At 57.5% G+C, this 18,088-nt stretch overlaps 2 protein-coding genes across 4 annotated transcripts; both read right to left on the reverse strand.

Moving 5' to 3' along the window:
* Nucleotides 1-22: 22 nt before the first annotated feature.
* CLK3 (CDC like kinase 3) lies at nt 23-12,360 on the reverse strand. 3 transcript variants are annotated; one of them, XM_074549573.1, is made up of 13 exons: nt 12,201-12,360; nt 11,880-12,028; nt 8,422-8,662; nt 6,606-6,699; nt 6,282-6,348; nt 4,722-4,838; nt 4,308-4,474; nt 3,304-3,398; nt 2,441-2,570; nt 1,784-1,866; nt 1,370-1,449; nt 1,195-1,285; nt 23-471 (listed from the first exon to the last, which is right to left on the reverse strand). In XM_074549573.1, exons 2-13 carry the CDS (start codon nt 12,026-12,028, stop codon nt 286-288), a joined length of 1,500 nt encoding a protein of 499 aa, XP_074405674.1. In that variant the 5' UTR covers nt 12,201-12,360; the 3' UTR covers nt 23-285. The 3 variants fall into 3 exon arrangements, with proteins under 3 accessions (XP_074405674.1, XP_074405675.1, XP_074405676.1); XM_074549574.1 differs by having other exon boundaries at nt 12,119-12,289; XM_074549575.1 differs by lacking the exon at nt 12,201-12,360 and having other exon boundaries at nt 8,422-8,825; nt 11,880-12,019.
* Nucleotides 12,361-13,176: 816 nt separating this feature from the next.
* Nucleotides 13,177-17,744, reverse strand: LOC141730615 (uncharacterized). Its single transcript, XM_074549761.1, has 6 exons — nt 17,732-17,744; nt 17,464-17,640; nt 15,791-16,554; nt 14,739-14,904; nt 14,014-14,180; nt 13,177-13,872 (listed from the first exon to the last, which is right to left on the reverse strand). Exons 1-6 carry the CDS (start codon nt 17,742-17,744, stop codon nt 13,741-13,743), a joined length of 1,419 nt encoding a protein of 472 aa, XP_074405862.1. The 3' UTR covers nt 13,177-13,740.
* Nucleotides 17,745-18,088: the final 344 nt, after the last annotated feature.

Below are 18,088 nucleotides of genomic sequence, written 5' to 3' on the forward strand. Positions count from 1 at the left end.
CTACACCCACCTACAAGGGAAGTATCAAACAATAAGAAACACTTTATTTTAACTTTACAACATATAAATAGACAAATCTGTGCTTTCCAACAGAACTTTCCTTCCCCTCTCCTCCCAGGGTCCTTGTGGCAGTGCCCCAACCCCTGTGGACTCGGGGAGGGGAGTGGGGCTGAGCTGCAGAGGCCGGTGGGCTCCACCTTGTGGGGTCCATCCCATGGGATCCATCCTGAGGGATCCATCTTGTAGGATCCACCCCAAGGGATCCAGCCCGAAGGATCCCGGCCGTCATCTGCTCAGGTCCCGGCTGGCGCCGCGCCCGCACAGCATCCGCTCCTCGGCCGAGAGCCCGGCAAAGAAAGGGTGCAGGAGGGCCTCGGAGAACGTGATCCTCTTGGAGGGGTCGAATTCCAGCATCCTCCTCATCAGGTCAAAGAGCTGAGCGTGCTCCAGGGAGTCGTGCAGCATGTAGGTCTGAAAGGGACGGGGACACAGCTCAGCCCCTGCCTGGGCAGGGCAGCCTCCCATACAAATATAGCACCCCATCCCAAATACAGCATCCCCTAGGGCAGCTTCCCATCCCAAATACAGCATCCCATCCCAAATACAGCATTTCCCAGGACTGCATCCTATCCCAAATACAGCATCCCCCAGGACTGCCTCCCACCCCAAATACAGCATCCCATCCCAAATACAGCATCCCCCAGGGCAGCTTCCCATCCCAAATACAGCATTTCCCAGGACTGCCTCCCATCCCAAATAAAGCATTCCCCACTGCCCTGATACCCACAGGGCAGTGGACAGGCTCCCACCCCAAATACAGCATCCCCTAGGGCTGCCTCCCATCCCAAATACAGCATCCCATCCTAAATATAGCACCCCATCCCAAATACAGCATCCCCCACTGCCCTGATATTCAGGACTCAGGAACTCTAGAGCCAAGGCTGCTTCCTGTCCTAAGCACAGCATCCCCCAGCACTTCCCATCCCAAACACAGCATCCTCCACAGCCCTGATGCCCACAGGAACTCTGGAACCCTGGGCCAGGGCAGCCTCCCACCCCAAACACATCATTCCCCTCTCCCTGATCCCCATCCTGCCCTATCAGATGGGAGCAGGGCTCCCTGCCAAGCAGTCCCAAAGGGAATTGCAGCCCTGAGCCCCTGCCCTGCCCAGGGAGGGAGGGAGCAGCACGCACCCGCAGGGGTTTGCAGTTCTCCTGGACGTATCTGCCGTCGGACGTGTTCTCATCCCACACCAGGCTGCCATTGTGGAAGTATTTCTGCTTCCTGCACGGGGAAGGGGGGTCAGGCAGGAGCTCTCCCTCCCTTCCAGCTGGTGGTGCCTGGCTGAGCTCAGGACCAGGCTCTTACCGAGTTTTGTGGACCATGTGGGATGGGAGCGGCCCCAGGATCTTCTCCATCATCACAAGGTGCTCTCGGTTCTCGTGGGTCTGCAAAGGAGCACAGCAGTGGTGGGTTAGAGCTGGGGGAGCTGGTGACAAAAGGTTTGTCACCTCTGCAGGGACAGGGAGAAAGGATTCCACCAGGTCCTATCCAACTTCTCACGTTTTGCTTTTCCCTTTCTTCAGAGAACAAACACAACCAACACCCAGATGCGATCCCAACTCTGTCCTTCCAGCAAGGCACTCCTCAAACCAGCCCTTTCCCAGGCCTCATTTTCACACTCAGCCTCTCATTTTCAGTGCTTGATCTGTGTTTCCCTCCCCTTCACTTAATTCTGAGCCCTTGTGGACACAAAGGTTTCTCAGGGAACAAGAATCCTACCTGGAAGAGCGTGAAGCCACGGTAATACTCAAACAGAATGCAGCCAGTGCTCCAGACATCACAGGGCTGTGCCCAGCCCAGCTCTGCAAAGAAAACCAAATTAACTCTCTGCTCCCAACTGTCACGGACATATTCTATGAAAAATCCTTTCGTTAGGATTTTTCCTCCTGAGAAGCTGAGAAGGCTCAGAAATAAAATGTAAACAATAATTATCTGCTGCTGTGGAATACAACAGGTGCATCTGTGATTGGTCTCATGTGGTTGTTTCTAATTAATGGCCAATCAGAGTCTGGCTGTCTCGGACTCTCTGGTCAGTCACAAGATTTTATTATCATTCAATTATTTTTTTATTCCTTTCAAGCCTTCTGATAAAATCCTTTCTTTTAGTATAGTTTTAATATATAATTTTCTTTTAATATATCATAAAATAAATCAGCCTTCTGAAGCATTCTCATCTCTTCCCTCATCCTGGGACCCCTGTGAACACCTCCACACCCACCAACTCCCACCAGGTTCCTCCTTGGTGAAACCACAGGGATTCCACTCACAAATTATCCACAAGAGCTAGACACTAGAAATTCCACACTAGAAATTATATGCCCAAGAGCTGGAGCATTCCCAGGCAGGTTCCCCATGGCCAGAAGGTGCAGCTCTCACCCAGGATCACTTCTGGGGGCCGGTAGTGCCGCGTGGCCACGATGGTGGTGTGGTGCTCGTGGTCGAAGGTGGCGCTGCCAAAGTCGGCCACACGGATGCTCGTGTTCCGGATGGACTTCTGCTCACAGCTCTGCAGGAAAAGCACAGAGATGGAGCTGGGAGAGGAGCTCCAGGGCTGGGCTGTGCCTCCTCATAGGGATGGAGCTGGGAGAGGAGCTCCAGGAGTGTGGGCTGTGCCTCCTCGCAGGGATGGAGCTCCAGGAGTGTGGGCTGTGCCTCCTTGCAGGGATGGAGCTGGGAGAGGAGCTCCAGGAGTGTGGGCTGTGCCTCCTCGCAGGGATGGAGCTCCAGGGCTGGGCTGTGCCTCCTCGCAGGGAGGGAGCTGGGAGAGGAGCTCCAGGGCTGGGCTGTGCCTCCTCACAGGGATGGAGCTGGGAGAGGAGCTCCAGGGCTGGGCTGTGCCTCCTCACAGGGATGGAGCTGGGAGAGGAGCTCCAGGGCTGGGCTGTGCCTCCTCGCAGGGAGGGAGCTGGGAGAGGAGCTCCAGGGCTGGGCTGTGCCTCCTCGCAGGGAGGGAGCTGGGAGAGGAGCTCCAGGGCTGGGCTGTGCCTCCTCACAGGGATGGAGCTGTGGAGCTCCAAGCTCTGAGGAGCCCCAGAGCAGTGTTATGGAAAATCCCTGAACACACTGGGCAGCCTTAAGGCTTTTGGAAGGCACAGCAGGAAGAAGAGCTCTGCCTTCCACCTTGTTGCCACTTCCCAGGCTCTGAGGGCTGGGACAGAGCAGGGAAGATCCAATTTCTGCAGGGAGGGATAAAGGCAGCCTGTTCCTGTGCAGCCAGTGCTCCCTGGGACAGAACCCACCTTGTTCTCGTTGTACAGAGTGTCAAAATCCGAGTTGACAAACAGGATGTTTTCTGGCTTGAGGTCAGTGTGAGTCAGCTGGTTGTCGTGTAGAACTGCACAGAGGGAGGAGGAAAACACCTCTCTAAGCACCAGCAGGGCACTGCTCTGCCCAGCCCAGTGCCAGTGCCCCCAGCCCATGGGAGTCACTCGTCACAGACATATTTTATGAAAAATCCTTTCGACAGGATTTTTCTCCTGAGACGCCTCAGAGGAAAATAAAAACAATAATTATCTGCTGCTGTGGAATGCAACAGGTGGATCTGAGATTGGTTTTATGTGGTTGTTTCTACTTGATGACCAATCACAGGTCCAGCTGTGTTGGGACTCTGCTCAGCCCCGAGATTTTATTATCATTCCTTTTCTTTACATTTCTAGCGTTCTGATGAAATCCTGTCTTCTATTCTTTTAGTATAGTTTTAGTATATAATGTTCTTTTAACATTTATATTAAAACGTATAATATATATATTCAATATATACTATATATATTATATTATCAATATACTATACTATAATATATATTATATATTATATAGTATATATACTATATACTATATACTATATACTCTATATATAGTATAGTATAGTATGTATAGTATATTATAAATAGTAAAGTATATATAGTATATATACTATATACTATATATAGTATATAGTACATAGTATATAGTATATAGTATACAGTATATAGTATATAGTATATAGTATATAGTATAGTATATTTATTATATATATATAATATCATATATATATCATGTCATATGATATAATACCTTATAATATATTATAATACATTATAATATAATATACCATACTATACCATACTGTAACATAATGTAATGTAATGTCATGTAATATATAATATATCATAAAATAATAAATCAGCCCTCTGAAACAAGGACTCAAGATTCCCACCTCTTCCCTCATGCTGGCCCCCCTGTGAGCCCCAGCACCACCACTCACATCTCAGGGCATGGCACAGCTGGTAGGCCATGTGCCGGATCTGTGGCAGGGGGTAGGGCTGGAAGTTGTTCTCCTTCAGGAACTCGAAGGTGTTCTTGCCCAGCAGCTCGAAGGCGATGCACATGTGGCCGTGGAAGTTGAACCAGTCCGACATGAGGACGCATAGGCTGTGCAGGGAGAGAGAGGCAGGGCTTGAGCACGTTTAGGGGATGCTCAGGACAGCTCTTCTGCTGTTCTGCCCGCTTCAGGAGTGGCTGGGGAGCAGAGCTGCCTCTGCAGCACAGCAACCCAGGGAGATGCTTCGAGCTCCCCAGCCCCTGTGGGACAGGGCAGTGAGGAATGGGGCCAGTTTCCCTCACCCCATCCTCAGCCCCGTGCTGCCCTGTGTGCCAGGACGTGGCACTGGGAACTCACAACTTGTTCTCCTTGTCCTTCTCTTTGATTTTCTTCAGGACGTTGATTTCCAGCCTGGCAGCCTCTCTGTACTTCCCAACGTTCTTTATGATCTTCAGTGCCACCTGGGACTTGCCTCTGCGAGGGAGGAGACACAGGGATGGAGTCAGAGACAGAGCTGTGTGCTCAGCCCACGGGGAGAGGCACATCCAGGCATCACTTGTCCTAACAAAGCTCTGCCAGCCCTCCTTGCTGCTTGGGCAGTGGCTAATTGGCACTGCCAATTAGTGGAAGGTCACTGCTGGCTGTTACTCCCAAGGGGCACTCCTGACACAGCTCTGTGTGACCCCAGAGGCAGCAGAGCCCTGCAGCAAACTGAGCCCAGGGCTCGGGGCCAGGAGGGCGCAGGGGTCAGAGGTAACCACGGGGGAGGTGACAGGGGACAATGGAGAGGTGCCCCGGCAGATCAGGAGGTCACAGGGGCCACCCCTCAGCAGGAACTCCCTGCAGAACAGCCTTCCATGGTGGGGCTGGGGCTCAGAGGGTCAGGCTGGGTGTCAGATCAGGGAGAAGCTGCAGATCAAGGAGAAGCTCTTCCCCAGAGGGTGCTGGGCACTGAGCAGGTGCTCCAGGGAATGGGCACGGCCCCAAGGCTGCCAGAGATCCAGGACAATGCCCTCAGGAGTGCACAGGGTGGGATTGCTGGGGTGTCATGCAGGGCCAGGAGCTGCACTTGGATGACTGGTGTGGGTCCCTTCCAGCTCAGGATATTCCACTATTCTATTCCTCTATTTTATATATATATATAAAATATATCCTATGTTCCTCTACTCTATTCTAAGAATAGAATATTAGAATATTCTTAGACTATTACAATATTTTAATATTCAGTTCTACAAATGGCATGGAATGGAATGGAATGGAATGGAATGGAATGGAATGGAATGGAATGGAATGGAATGGAATGGAATGGAATGCTTCCCTTAACACACCAGCCTGTAAATTCTGGTCAGGGAAAGGAGCCCACCTGGCATGGTCCACACACTGCACCACTTTTCCCTTGGGGTCCCTTCCTGATCAGGATATTCCTCCATTCTATTCTATTCTATTCTATTCTATTCTATTCTATTCTATTCTATTCTATTCTATTCCATTCTATTCTATGCTATTCTATTCTATTCTATGCTATGCTATGCTATTCCATTCCATTCCTAGAATATTAGAATAGTTGAAAATTCTATTTCATTCTAGAATATTAAAATATTCTGATACTCTATTCTAAGAACAGACAGGAGAGAGAAGATGAGAAGGGGAAGGAGGGGAAGGAGAGGAAGGAGAGGAAGGAGGGGAAGGAGGGGAAGGAGGGGAAGGAGGGGAAGGAGGGGAAGGAGGAGAAGGAGGAGAAGGACAGAATGCTTCCCTTAACACACCAGCCTGTAAATTCTGGAGCTTTCCCTTTCCCTCGCTCTGAGGAGGGCAGTGACACATGGACGGTGACAAACTCAGTCCCATGGACCCCAGGGGGAACTGCCACCTGTGGGGGTGTGGCACTGAGGGCCAGATGCAGGGAAAGGAGCCCACCTGGCGTGGTCCACACACTCCACCACCTTCCCAAAAGTGCCTTCACCGAGGCTGCCCACGATTTCATCTAGGAGAGAAAACAGGAGCGGGTGTGAGCCCGGGGGGCCGGGGCAGAGCTGGGCTCCTGCCACCTCACACCAACAAAACCTCAGAGCAACCAAAACAACCGTCTGTCACCGCTACACTCTTTACAACTCAAGCCTCTGCCTCAGGCAAGTTATGCTCAGTAAATGAACCACCAGAGACCCCTCCAGCAGAGGCCAGAGAGCTCTGGGCTAACCCGGGGTAAAAGTAGAGGTAAAGTTTTACGAAAGGTGGCTGTACATCGCTCTTGAAGCCAATCGCCGATCCTGCACACCAGGTGACCTTCCTTGTCATCTTCCACGCTCCTGCTGCGCTTACTGCTCTGCTGGCTCCTCTGCACTCACCCCCCCAGGGCGGGCAGTCAAAGGTTGCAGGGACGACGGGGCCGCCGGTGGGTGGATTTTCCAGATGCCAGCATTTCATAAGGCACACGGCATGTATATAAACGATAGGGATATTGCAAGGGACACGTCAAGACACAGAACTGACTTCAAAACAGAAAAGTCATCAACAGCTACAGGTACGGCAAGAAAACTCGGCTCTCATTAGCTAGCTCGGCCTCTAGGGCAGGGAAATGGCCTCCTCTTCCAGGGTGGGGAGCTGCAGGAGGAATGCTCTGTTCCCCACGGAGGATGCACGGCAGGAGGAGGCCTTGGCCAGCACAACGTCACCTCTGGGCTGGCAAGCGCTCAGTTTGGACAGGCTGCCCAGCAGAAGCCACAGTAGCAGGATTTTCCCCTCTTTGTGCCTCGGGCAATGCAGCTCCAGGTGCCCAGAGCTGTGTCCTGCCCTGCCCCTTCTGAAGAGAAACTTTGTGCCACGCCGAGCCTAAATCCGCTCGCAGACCGGCTGGGGCACATCGGCCTTTTTGGAACTGGGAGAGCTTTAGGAACAGGACAGGGAAATCGATCCCCAGGGAACGCTTCAGGCACGCTCTGAGGTGATGTTCACACCCTGCTACTGGCAAGCTTCTACTGGAAAACCAGCCCAAGGTTCCTGCAAGGTCCGCAAAGCGAGCTGTCCTAATTCCTCACCCTGTTCTAGTCTGCTTTCAAAACAGTTACAATCCCTGCAGCCAAAGGAATTCAGGGAAACCTCGGCATTTGCATGCCTGAGCTTCTAGCAGGCTTCTCTTCTGTGCCCCTTGCCCCCCACCCCAGCAGGTCCGAAATAAAGAGCTAAGATCAAAACTCCCCAAAGAATCAGAGGAGAAGGTGGGAGGAGAGCTGGGCCAGCTGTGAGGTGTCGGAGGGCTGAGCTCCTGCCAGCCCAGACCTGCTCAGCATCACCACCACACACCCCGGCACAGCCCTGCCTCCCTCACACCCCAACCCCACAGCCAGCTGGAGAGGAACCAGAAGGAGGAGCTCAGAAGTTCCCAGATTATCCAGCTGCGGGATCAGAGCCCATTCCTCAGCTGTGGTCACATTTCAGGTGGGAGGGGAGCGCTCCTCCTCACAGGAGGGAAGAGCTGAAGGGCTCTGACACTTCCAGAGCGGGCCTGGGACCAGCTCCCACCCAGCTGCAGACATTCCCAGTTAATCCCGGGAAGGAATGCTGCGTTCCAGGGTGAAGCGTGCAGGAAGCTGAAATCCAAGTGGGAAAGAGGACACACACGTACCCTCGGAAGGTGGGACACTCTGAGAACTGACAGGGCGTAAAATCAGCTCTGGAGAGCCAGGCTGACCAATCCCACCGGCAAGGGGATCCAGGAAGGAAGCCAAGGCTGCCCCAAACCCCCCCAGAGCAGCAGCAGCCGCAGGCAGAAGCGAATCCCTGGCCACAGGGAGCAGGGCTGGCCCCGAGCCGAGGCACCACGTGAGTGCCACTGAAGCTCTCCCTGATCCCCTCCCTGGCCCTACAGAACACGGCTTAGCTCCCTCACCGATTAATTCACGGCAAAACCCACAGCCACGAGCACAACACAGACGGGGCGGGGTGGGCGGAACTCCACAACAAACACAGCAACAGGATCGAGGTACTCACCGGAGCGCTCGACCGCGGCTGGAAGGAGGCAAGAACAGTTAGAGCCGAGCTCGCAGCGGGTGCTACTCACCGAGGAGGCGCTGCTACAAGACCTGCTCCTGCGGCGGCGGCAGTGCTGCTGCTGCGGCTGCTGCTGCTGCTGCTGCTGGGGATAGCGCCGGGGCCGCTGCTGGTGCTGCCCCCGGCCCCGGGAGCGCCGCCAGGGCCGCCGGGCCGGGCAGAAATCCTGCCCCAGGGACGGGCTGCGCTCCTCCAGCCGGCACGCATCGCTGTCCCGCCGGCAGCGCCGCTGGTACGGCATCCTCTCATGGCTGTGGCACAGAAACAGCGCCCTTAAAGCCTGGCTGGGAACGCTGGAACAGTCCCGGGCAGCCACAGGGAAAAGCAAGGCACAGCTTCCCCGAGGGTATGCTGGGATTCATATTCTCTGAACCTCAGAGAAAGGAAAAACAATTCGCATCTCATTCGCTGCTCCTGTGTTTGTGCAAAAAGCAGAATACAACATAAAGGTTGTTTACCCAAAGCGATGGTGTTTTATTTCTGTTCCAGGTTGCAATGCAAGGTGTTTTCTATTACCATCTGTGTGGCAGATTACCTTTGTCAAGTGGGCAGTTTGCCTTATCTCTCTCTTTGAGTGACCACAATCACACCTCCCTGGGAGGGGACATTGCTGATAACAGCTATTGAATGTCACTGCATGGCTGATAAGAACTGCAGCATCCCATTGGGAGATGTGAGCCCAGAGGGAGGAGCCAAGCATTGCTACCCAGATATGATCCAGAGGTTCTGAGACACCAGCACAGCTTCTCCAAGGGATTCCCCAGAGGAACAGCAGCTGCCTCTCCTTCCACTGGATCTTCAGAGGAAGAACACATCCTTCTCTGGATCCCTGCTCCAACAGGACCACCCCTGACACTGCAGGAGGGCTGAGCCACAATTCCAATGGCACTGCCACCAACACCCTGACCCACAGGGTGTCAGGCTGGGTTCTGACTCTGGCAGTGTTGTTCTAGTGCACTGCATTGTTTATTTTATCCTTTTATTTGTTTTCTTTCCCTACTAAATAACTGTTATTTCCAGCTCCCATATTTTTTCCCTGAGAGCCCCTTAAATTAAAATTTACAGCAATTCGGAGGGGTTTACATTCTGCATTGCAGGGGAGGCTCCTGCCTTCCTTAGCAGACTCCTGTCTTCCCAAACAGAGACAATTTCCTCGGCCTGTCAGGGCCAAGTCTGTGTCTGTGTGTCTGTGTGTGGAGACTGTCAGCTAACAGCCACGAGATGCTGTGCAAGTGAAGAGCAGCTCAATACCCAGCAGATTCAGATGTGATGTAATGTAACATAGTGTAATATATTATAATAATATAGTATGAAGTAATAATAATAAATAAAAATAAAATAAAGTATAATGATATAGTGTAATAAGGTAATTCGTTAGCCTTCTGATAAAATAGAATCCTCCTCATCATTTCTCCCTGCCATTGGGATAATCCTATTCCCATAGTCCCGCTGAGGCTGAGTCATGGAATGGCAGTGTCAGGACTCTGGAACCCCAAGGGACACCCCAAGAATCCCACCCCATCTCCTGGGCAGCCTGTTCAGTCCATTCTCTGGAGAAAAGCAGCTTTTCCTAACGTCCACCCCTGACACAGCTCCCTGCTGTCCCTGGGTCCTGCCACCACAGAGAAATCCTCCTGCTCCCATTCTCTGTGCCAGGAGCTTCACATCTTTCTGCACCTCACCTCCTGACCACTGGGGAGGAGCTCTGGAGAGAAAACACTGAGGCAGGACCACATTTTAAGGAGCTGGGGGAAAACCACACTCTGAGAGAGACAGAGCTCCAGCTGGGCTGCCTTGCTGTGCACCCCCATCCCAAGGCCAGGCTGGACAGGGCTTGGAGCACCCTGGGACAGTGGAAAGTGTCCCTGCCCGCGGCACTGGATGGGCTTTAAGGTCCTTTCCAACCCCCCAACACTCCACAGTTCCATGTCGCCTGTGCCACCACACTCAGGTGTTTGTCACTGCTCCTCCTCCCTGGGGACGTGTCTCATTAGCTCTTAACCCAACGTGGAGCAGCAGCAGCAGGGCTCTGCTCTGGTTGTCACCCCAGGGGGACAGCAGGCCCCAGGGCTCGGTGTGCACACACAGAGACAGCAGCTCCACGGATCATCAGCAGGAGCCTGAGGGAAAATCTGTCCCCGAGCTCCTGCCCCTGGAGCAACAACCTCCCAGGACACGGTGGGCAAACTCTGCACCAGGAGAGCTCAGACCCAGCTCAGCTGTGCAGGCACTGACCCACAGGAGGTTTTGGCATCACTGGGTACACCTCCCTGCTTCCAGCCCCAAAACACGAGTGCCTTCCCCAGCAGATCTCACTGGAGGCTTGCCTCACACCCCCCTGAGAAGGGAGCTGTGTACTAGGTGGAAGATGTTGCAATTTGGAATGAAAGCAGAGCTTTGCCTCCCCGGTGATAACCCCGGGGATAACCCCAGGTCGGTGCTGTCACCCAGCAGGCTTCAGCCAAGACCTTCAGCCTGGAAATGGGAATGTCTGCTGTTTGCACCTCCCTGCCCTGCCAACAACCACCTCTGCTGCTGGCAGCTTCGTGGGGCACTGCGGGGCATCCCGGAGTGGGGCAAATTCCAGACTGTGCTGGGGCAGCCGTGGCTCTTGCTTATTGCTGAAATACCCAAACACAACCCACAGCTCTGTCCAGCACCTGCCCAGACACTCCTCGTGTGCTTTGGGGGCACACAGGAAGCAGAAATAATAATAATAAACCTGAAGGACTTGGATCTCCTCAAAGAGGCTGACACTGAAGGGACACGGCTGTTTTCACCCAACAAAAGCCTGCTTCCATCCAAGTCTGCTCCAAATTACCCATCAGATGGAAACAAAAAAGGGGAAAAGTGCGCCAGCTCTATTTCACAATCCACCTCCTCCAAGTAAACAAAAACCAGGCTGGGGAGAGAAATTAATCTGGAGAGCATTTCAGGAATTCAAAGATGAGCTCAGCTCCTGCCTGGCTGCACCTGCCCAGTCCAACCAGTGCAGCCACAGCAGCCCCAGCGGCTCCGGCCGCTCTTCCAGAACCCTCCCCTCATCCGTCCCGCTCCCAGCCCCGAACCGTCCCTGTGGAAAGGCCGGACAAAGAGAGGACCAAAGGTAAAATCCCGAAGCAAAGCAGGAGGGATGGGTTATAGCAGCCGGATCCTCCAGCTGGGATCCTTTCTGAGGCGAGGGAGGAGCGCGGCCGCTTTAAATCTGCGTTTAATCCTGTCAGAGAGAAGCGGGCTGTCAGGAAAGCCTTTAATGCCTGCGCAGCATGGAAACGTGATTCCAGGGCAGGCGGCTGCTCCTCAACACCACAGCCAAGGCTTCGGGGGAACTTCGGGAAGGGTGAAGAGCAGGGAAACCACACACAGACATATAGATACACACACAGACAGACAAGTAAACCCTTTCCTTCCACCCTAGGAGTTTAGGGGTTTCAATCAGCAGCCTGGTTTTTGGGGCAGCGCTCTCACCTCCTGGAGCGCGATCTGCGGGCGAGCTCCCTGCGGGGCGGGTAGCGCAGCCTGCCCTCACACTCCCGGCTCCGCGACCGCCGCCGCTTCCAGCGGTGCCCCGGCTCGCCGTCCTGCTCCGGGGACCGCAGCCTCCTGCAGTGATGCATCTGCGGGACGGGACACGGCGGGCTCAGGCCGCTGGCCCCGGAGCCCCGGCCCGGCCCGGCCCGGCCCGGCGGATGTGGGGCCGTTGTTACCCGCTCCGCGCCCGCCGCCCTCGCGTCCCCTCCCTCCGTGTGTGTGTGCCCGGTGTGTCCCGGTGTGTGTCCCCGGCCTCACCGCCGCCGCTGCGGCCGCGCTCGGCGGGTGCGGCCCGGCCCAGCCCGGCCCCTGCGGCCCCTCAGCGCCGCCGCTTCCGCTTCCCGGGCGGGTTAAACCCGCCCCGCCGGGCCCGGCCCGCCTCGGAGCCGCGGCGGGGGCGGCACCGCTCTGAGGGGAGCGGCGCGGGGTGAACCGGGGCTGGGAGAGGGGGTAGCGGTGTGGGTCCGCCTCAGCCTGTGCTTCATTCCCGCCGCCATCCTCACCCTCTGCATGGCTTCCTCCCTGTGGTGGGACTGCTCACCATGGTCATCCTCACCATGGTCATCTTCACCATGGCCATCTATCGCCACAACCATCCTCACCCTCAGCATGGCTTCCTCCCTGTGGTGGGACTGCTCACCATGGTCGTCCTCACCATGGCCATCTTCACCCTCAGCACTGCTTCCTCACCGTGGTCATCCTAACCATGGTCATCTTCCCCATGGCCATCCTCACCTCAGCACTGCCTCCTCACTATGGTCATCCTCACCATGGTCATCTTCACCCTCAGCATGGCTTCCTCACCATGGTCATCCTCACCACGACCATCCTCACCCTCAGCATGCCTTCCTCCCCCATGCTCTGACCCACTGTGGTGGTCAGGGCCATCCTCGCCGTGGTCTTCCTCCCCGTGCCTTCCTCGCCAGGGTCTTCCTCTCACAGTCTGCCTCACCATGACCTTCCTCACCACAGTCTCCCTTCTCCATGGCCAGCCTCTCCCTCAGCATGGTCTTCTTCCCTTCTTCATCTGCCTCACCGTGGTCTTCCTCATCACACCTTATCTCAGTGCAGGCCTTCCTCACCACAGGGCCTTCCTCACCATGGTCATCCTCACCATGATGACCCCCACAGTGACAACCTTCACCACAACCTTCCTCCCTGTGGTGACCCTCCCCATGGTCTTCACTGTGGTGGCCCATGGGCAGCAGAGAGAGCTCCACACACGTGACCATTTCCAACCCCTTTGTTTATTTATTTATTTATTTGTTTGGGTTTTTGTTTATTTATTTATCAAGCTCTAATTAGGGCCAGAAATCAATTAAAAATGCCAATGGACACCTTTATCACCGGGTGGCATTGGCGTGTCCTTGTGGCTCTTTTCAGGTGGGGTGGAAAGGGCAGGAGATGGGATGGAGCCAGCGCGGAAGGGACAGGAGATGCCACCACCGTGGTGGCCACAGGGGTCCCAGCTGGGTCGTTGTCCCTCCTGGCTCCTCCACACAGGAGATGCCACCACCGTGGTGGCCACGGGGATCCCAGCTGGGTGCTGGTCCCTCCTGGCTCCTCCACAGCCCAGGTTCCAGGTGCAGACAGTGGATAGAGCAGACAAAGCTCCTCCTCCCCCACCTCGGATGGGCTCAGTCCCCTCTGGAGCCCTTTGGGATGGGCTTGTGCCAACCTCCAGTGATCTCCAGCCCTGCAGATGGCACCTGGACCTCCCTCCAATGGCATGAGGGTGCCACCTGCCCTGTGCCCATCTCGGGGCTGCCCTTGTCTCACTGTGAGTCCCAGGCCAGGCTCAGGGTCCGGGCTGGATGCGGTGCCAGCGCTCTGACTCCAGCGGTGCCCGGCTGCACATGTCCCTCCAGTGTGGCACCCCTGGCCCCAGCTGGACACGGCCCAGCACCGAGCCACGGCCGTGGAGCCAAGCCTGGGGTGGCACAGGGCAGGGGACACGGCTGGTGGCCTTCCCCTCTGCTCACAGGAGCCGTCCCAGCCCAGAATCGGCTCCTGCAAGGGTGAGCCAGGTCACCTCCTGAGCCTGGTCACCTCCTCAGCCCGGTCACCTCACCTGCATGACAACGAACTCCAGGGCCAGCTGCTGCTGCTGGATGTCCCCGGCGGGGAGGGTGAAGAGGAAGGGCGCGTTCCACACGGGGCTGTAGCCGCTGACGGACTTGGTCTCCTTGGTGTCGATGATGTGGCCCTCGTGGTGCAGGTGGATGGTGACATAGTGGCCTGGAAATGGGGACAGAGCCCTGGAGAGAGGGGCACACGCCAGGGAGGGAGGCTGGCAGCTGCCAGGTGCTGCTTGGGGGGCTGCAGGACCCTCGTGGAGCTCTGTGGAGCTGTGGGGAGAGCACAGAGATCCTGTGCATCTCCTGATGGGAGAGCACAGAGCTCACCTCTCTCCTGAGATGAGACCTCCTCACCTGCCCCTCCGCTCTGGAGAGCAGGGACCTCCAAAGCCCTCATCTCACACCCCAGAGAGCAGGGAGAGCCAGAGGTGACAACAGCCAACAGCACAGAAAGCCACATGCTAATTTTATGTAAATAAATATATTTCAAGCACTTTGGGGCCATATTGGAGATACCTAGATTTGTATTACACTCCCTGTTCTCATTTTCAGCCAGTGATGGAATCCCAGAGTGGTTTGGGGTGGAAGGAACCCCAAAGATCATCTCATCCCAACCCTCCCTGTGCTTGGGAGAGAGAAGTATGAAAGGGAATGAGAGAATCTGCCAGGCAAAAGGAGGGGAAGCCATTCCTGGTGCCCCCCTGTGCCCGTGCCCTACCTGGGGTGCCCGGCAGGCGGGAGAGCCGGCCCAGGGCCTGGGCCCTGCGCAGCAGCACCTTGATGCGCCCGGCCGCGGGCTGCAGCTGCAGCAGCAGCAGGAGCTGCCCCAGGGGCCTGGGGGGCGAGGAGAGCACGCTGCAGCTCAGGCTGGGGGCACGGCGGGGCTGGAACGGCACAGAGAGCAGGGGATGCTGTGAGACCTGCTCTGAACTCACCCAGCCCTTCAGCCTCCAACCTCATCCAGCCTTTCCAGCTTCGACCTTGTCCTGTCCTTCCAACTCTGACCTCACCCAGCCCTTCCAGCCCAGCTCCAACCTCATCCAGCCCTTCCAGTTCTGACCTCACCCAGTCCTTCAGTCTCCAACTTCATCCAGTCCCTCCAGCTCCAACATCATCATGTCCTTCTGCCTCCGACCCCATCCAGCCTTTCCAGCTCCAACCTCATGCAGTCCTTCCACCGCTGACCTCATTGTGTTCTTCCAGCTCCAACTTCATCCAGTCCTTCCAGCTCCGACCTTGTCATGTCCTTCCAACTCTGACCTCACCCAGCCCTTCAGCCTCCAACCTCATCCAGCCCTTCCAGCTCTGAGCTCACCGTATCCTTCCAGTTCCTACTTCATCATGTCCTTTCACCTCCGACCTCATCCCGCCCTTCCAGCTTCAACCTCATTGTATCCTTCCAGCTCTGACCTTGTCGTGTCCACTCACGTCCAAATCCTTCCACCTCCAGCCTCCTGCAGCCCCTCCAGCTCCAGCCCTTCCATCCCGGCCATTCTCCTCCCCAGCAGGAATGGGGCAGCCGGGTGGGTTCAATGCCCACCAGCGCTGCAGGGATGCTGCCAGCTCTGTTTGCCCCTCCACCCCAGCACCCCTGAGGATGAGGCGCAAAGTCTCCTGTGAGGAAGGCCCTGCCCGGAGCTGGCACTGCCATGGACACTCCCCGGGGCTCCCGGTGCTGCCTGGAGGAGGCTCTGCCTCTGTCCCTGCAGTTCCACGGCTCTGAGATTACACAAAACTCATCCCGATCACCGCAACCGCTGCGGTGCTGACCTTGCTGAGCTTGGTTTTGGTGCTCTCCAGCTCCCAGGAGTAGCTGGAGGGGGCGCAGGGGTCCCAGGAGGCCTCGGCGCAGGGGAACAGGACCTCGCCCACGAAGGACTCCTGGAGGCTCCGCGCCCTGGCGTAGACAGCAAAGCGCAGGGTGCAGCTGCGCAGCTCCCGCGGGCCGTACGGGCCGAAGCGGCACCGCCGCGGCTCCCGGCGGAGGCTCCTGCGGCGCTCGGACCCGCGGCGGGACGGTGACACCAGGGACACCTTAACGCGGGAGCCCCGCTGGCCCCGGGGCAGCTGCGACACGCCGAGGACGGTGACGGTGAGGGTGGCCTCGGGCACGGAGTAGCGCAGCTCGCAGTGGAGCCGCGGGCGCTGCCCGGGGCGCGGTGGCGCGGCGGGGACCAGCGGGCTCCGCTCGCCGCGGAGGGGTTTGGTGCCGGCCACGGTGCAGCGGCGCTGCCACAGCCCCGCCAGCTGCGGGAGGAACGGGAGGCTGGGCAGGGACGCTCTGCCGTGGGGAGAGCACCCTGGGGGTGCCAGCGGTGCCGGGGAAATCTCCTCGGCCCGGGCGCCCCGCTCCGAGCCCCGCTGCTGGATGGGCACCGGCACCGTGGCCGCGGGCAGAGCCGGCCCCAGCTCCACTCGCTGCCGGCCCAGGGCGCGGCCCGAGCTCCGGCGGTGCCACCAGCACATGGAACAGGCCAGGAGGACGCCGAGGCACAGGAGGGACAGCCCCGAGCAGAGGGAGAGCTGCAGGTGCGCTGGAGAGAGAGAGAGATGGGCTCGGTGAGCGGGGCCGAGCCAGCGCGGCTCTCCCCGGGTGCTGCCTCCCCGGTGCCCGCTGCCCGGGCTCCCTCCCCGCTCTTTGTCAGCCGGGATTGAGCTGGGACATCCCAAAGGCAGCAGGTGGGACAGGAGCCGCGCTCGGGCAGCCTGACACGGGCCGGGGTGGAACAAAGGCGGCCCCAGCCCGGCCGTGATAAGGGCCCTGGAAGCGGGCGGGTATCAGCGCCGTGCCAGGCTGAGCCAGCTCGGGCGCTGCTGGGGGCTCACAGGGGGCACCTGCCAGGGGAATTTGGGGTGTCCGGGCTGGATTCAAAGCGGCAGCGGCCCCTGAGGGCTGAGACAAACCCAATCCCAAAGAGGGAACCTCCCCGCTGAGAGGAGATGAGCGGGATTTTGTCCCTCCCCGCAGGGATGCCCGCGGGGTTTTGGGCTCCCTGGAAGGAGGGCATCCCTGCACACGTGGGCATTTAGGGAAGCAGGGAAGCAACTCCTGCCCACGAGGGCTGAAACTCCGTTGGAATTTAGTTCCTGAGTTTCGGAGGTGGCATCTGTGCGGCTGCGCTGGCAGAAAACCTCCCTGTGTCCAGAGCTGGCTTCGCTTCCAGCACTGGAGCGAGGGATTAAGGAGAACAGGGCCGGGGTGAAGCTGTGCCAGAGCCTGAGCGGGTCCATGAAGGGATGGGGATGTTGGAAAGAGAAAAGCGGGCATTGTCTCACCCCGCCCTGCCCAGGTGCGTTAATCCGCGCTGGGGTCCCCGCAGCCCTTTGTTGTTTGTTCGCAGCCGGGTGCTGGCCGGGATGAGCTGAATGGCGGCATTTAGGGAGGGATGGAGGGGAAGGAGCTGCCTGGAATTTCCCTCCAGGGATTGTATTCCAGCCCAAACAGCGCCTGCCGAGCCCGCGGCCGTGCAGCCCCGGGACGGCGGGTTGGGAGAGCCGGAGCGTGTCCAGCACGGACACACGGACACCGGCAGGGCTTGGTGCCGATGTGCACCGCACCTTTGGGATGCGGGGCTCCAGGATCTCCTGCAGACCCAGCTGCACCTGGGGAGGCTGCGGGGCTTGGGGTGAGCACCACGGGGTCGCTTTTGGGCTGAGCCCGGTTTAGCTGAGCTGAGGGGGAGATCCAAACCCTGGGGGACCCCGCCTTACCTGCTCCGGGCATCGCCGAGGCCAAGGGAAATCCAAACACCGCCGGGACCCCGCCTTACCTGCTCCGGGCATCGGGGGAGCGCTGGAGCCGCGCTGCCGAGGGGAGAAGCCGGGGCTGGGAGAGCCGAGGCAGGAGGGGATGGGAGGGGACTGGGGGGCCGGGGCTGGGATGGGCTGGGAGCCCAGCCCGGGGAGCTCACCTGCAGCTGGGTGATGAGGGAAGGGCAGCGGTTCTGGTTCCACGGGTGAGGATGAGGAAGGTCGAGGGCTCCGCGCCCTGCCCGGCAGCCAGCCAAGGTAAATGAGGCACGGGCAAGGCTGGCACGGGAGGGACTGGAAGGGCTCCATGAGTGGAAA

This window comes from Zonotrichia albicollis, chromosome 11 (genome assembly GCF_047830755.1).
Source record: "Zonotrichia albicollis isolate bZonAlb1 chromosome 11, bZonAlb1.hap1, whole genome shotgun sequence".
Lineage (NCBI taxonomy): Eukaryota > Metazoa > Chordata > Aves > Passeriformes > Passerellidae > Zonotrichia > Zonotrichia albicollis.

What these genes read in the sequence shown, in the direction of transcription:
- CLK3 (XM_074549573.1), bottom strand. Translation starts at nt 12,028, where the DNA reads ATGCATCACTGCAGGAGGCTGCGGTCCCCGGAGCAGGACGGCGAGCCG. An exon ending in CTCTGTACAACGAGAACAAG is followed by an intron (nt 2,571 to 3,303) that starts GTGGGTTCTGTC and finishes CTTTTCCTGCAG; the next exon opens with AGCTGTGAGCAGAAGTCCAT. An exon ending in GTGGCTTCACGCTCTTCCAG is followed by an intron (nt 1,450 to 1,783) that starts GTAGGATTCTTG and finishes GCTCCTTTGCAG; the next exon opens with ACCCACGAGAACCGAGAGCA.
- LOC141730615 (XM_074549761.1), bottom strand. An exon ending in CCAAAACCAAGCTCAGCAAG is followed by an intron (nt 14,905 to 15,790) that starts GTCAGCACCGCA and finishes GTGCCGTTCCAG; the next exon opens with CCCCGCCGTGCCCCCAGCCT. An exon ending in TGGAGTTCGTTGTCATGCAG is followed by an intron (nt 13,873 to 14,013) that starts GTGAGGTGACCG and finishes GTGCCACCCCAG; the next exon opens with GCTTGGCTCCACGGCCGTGG.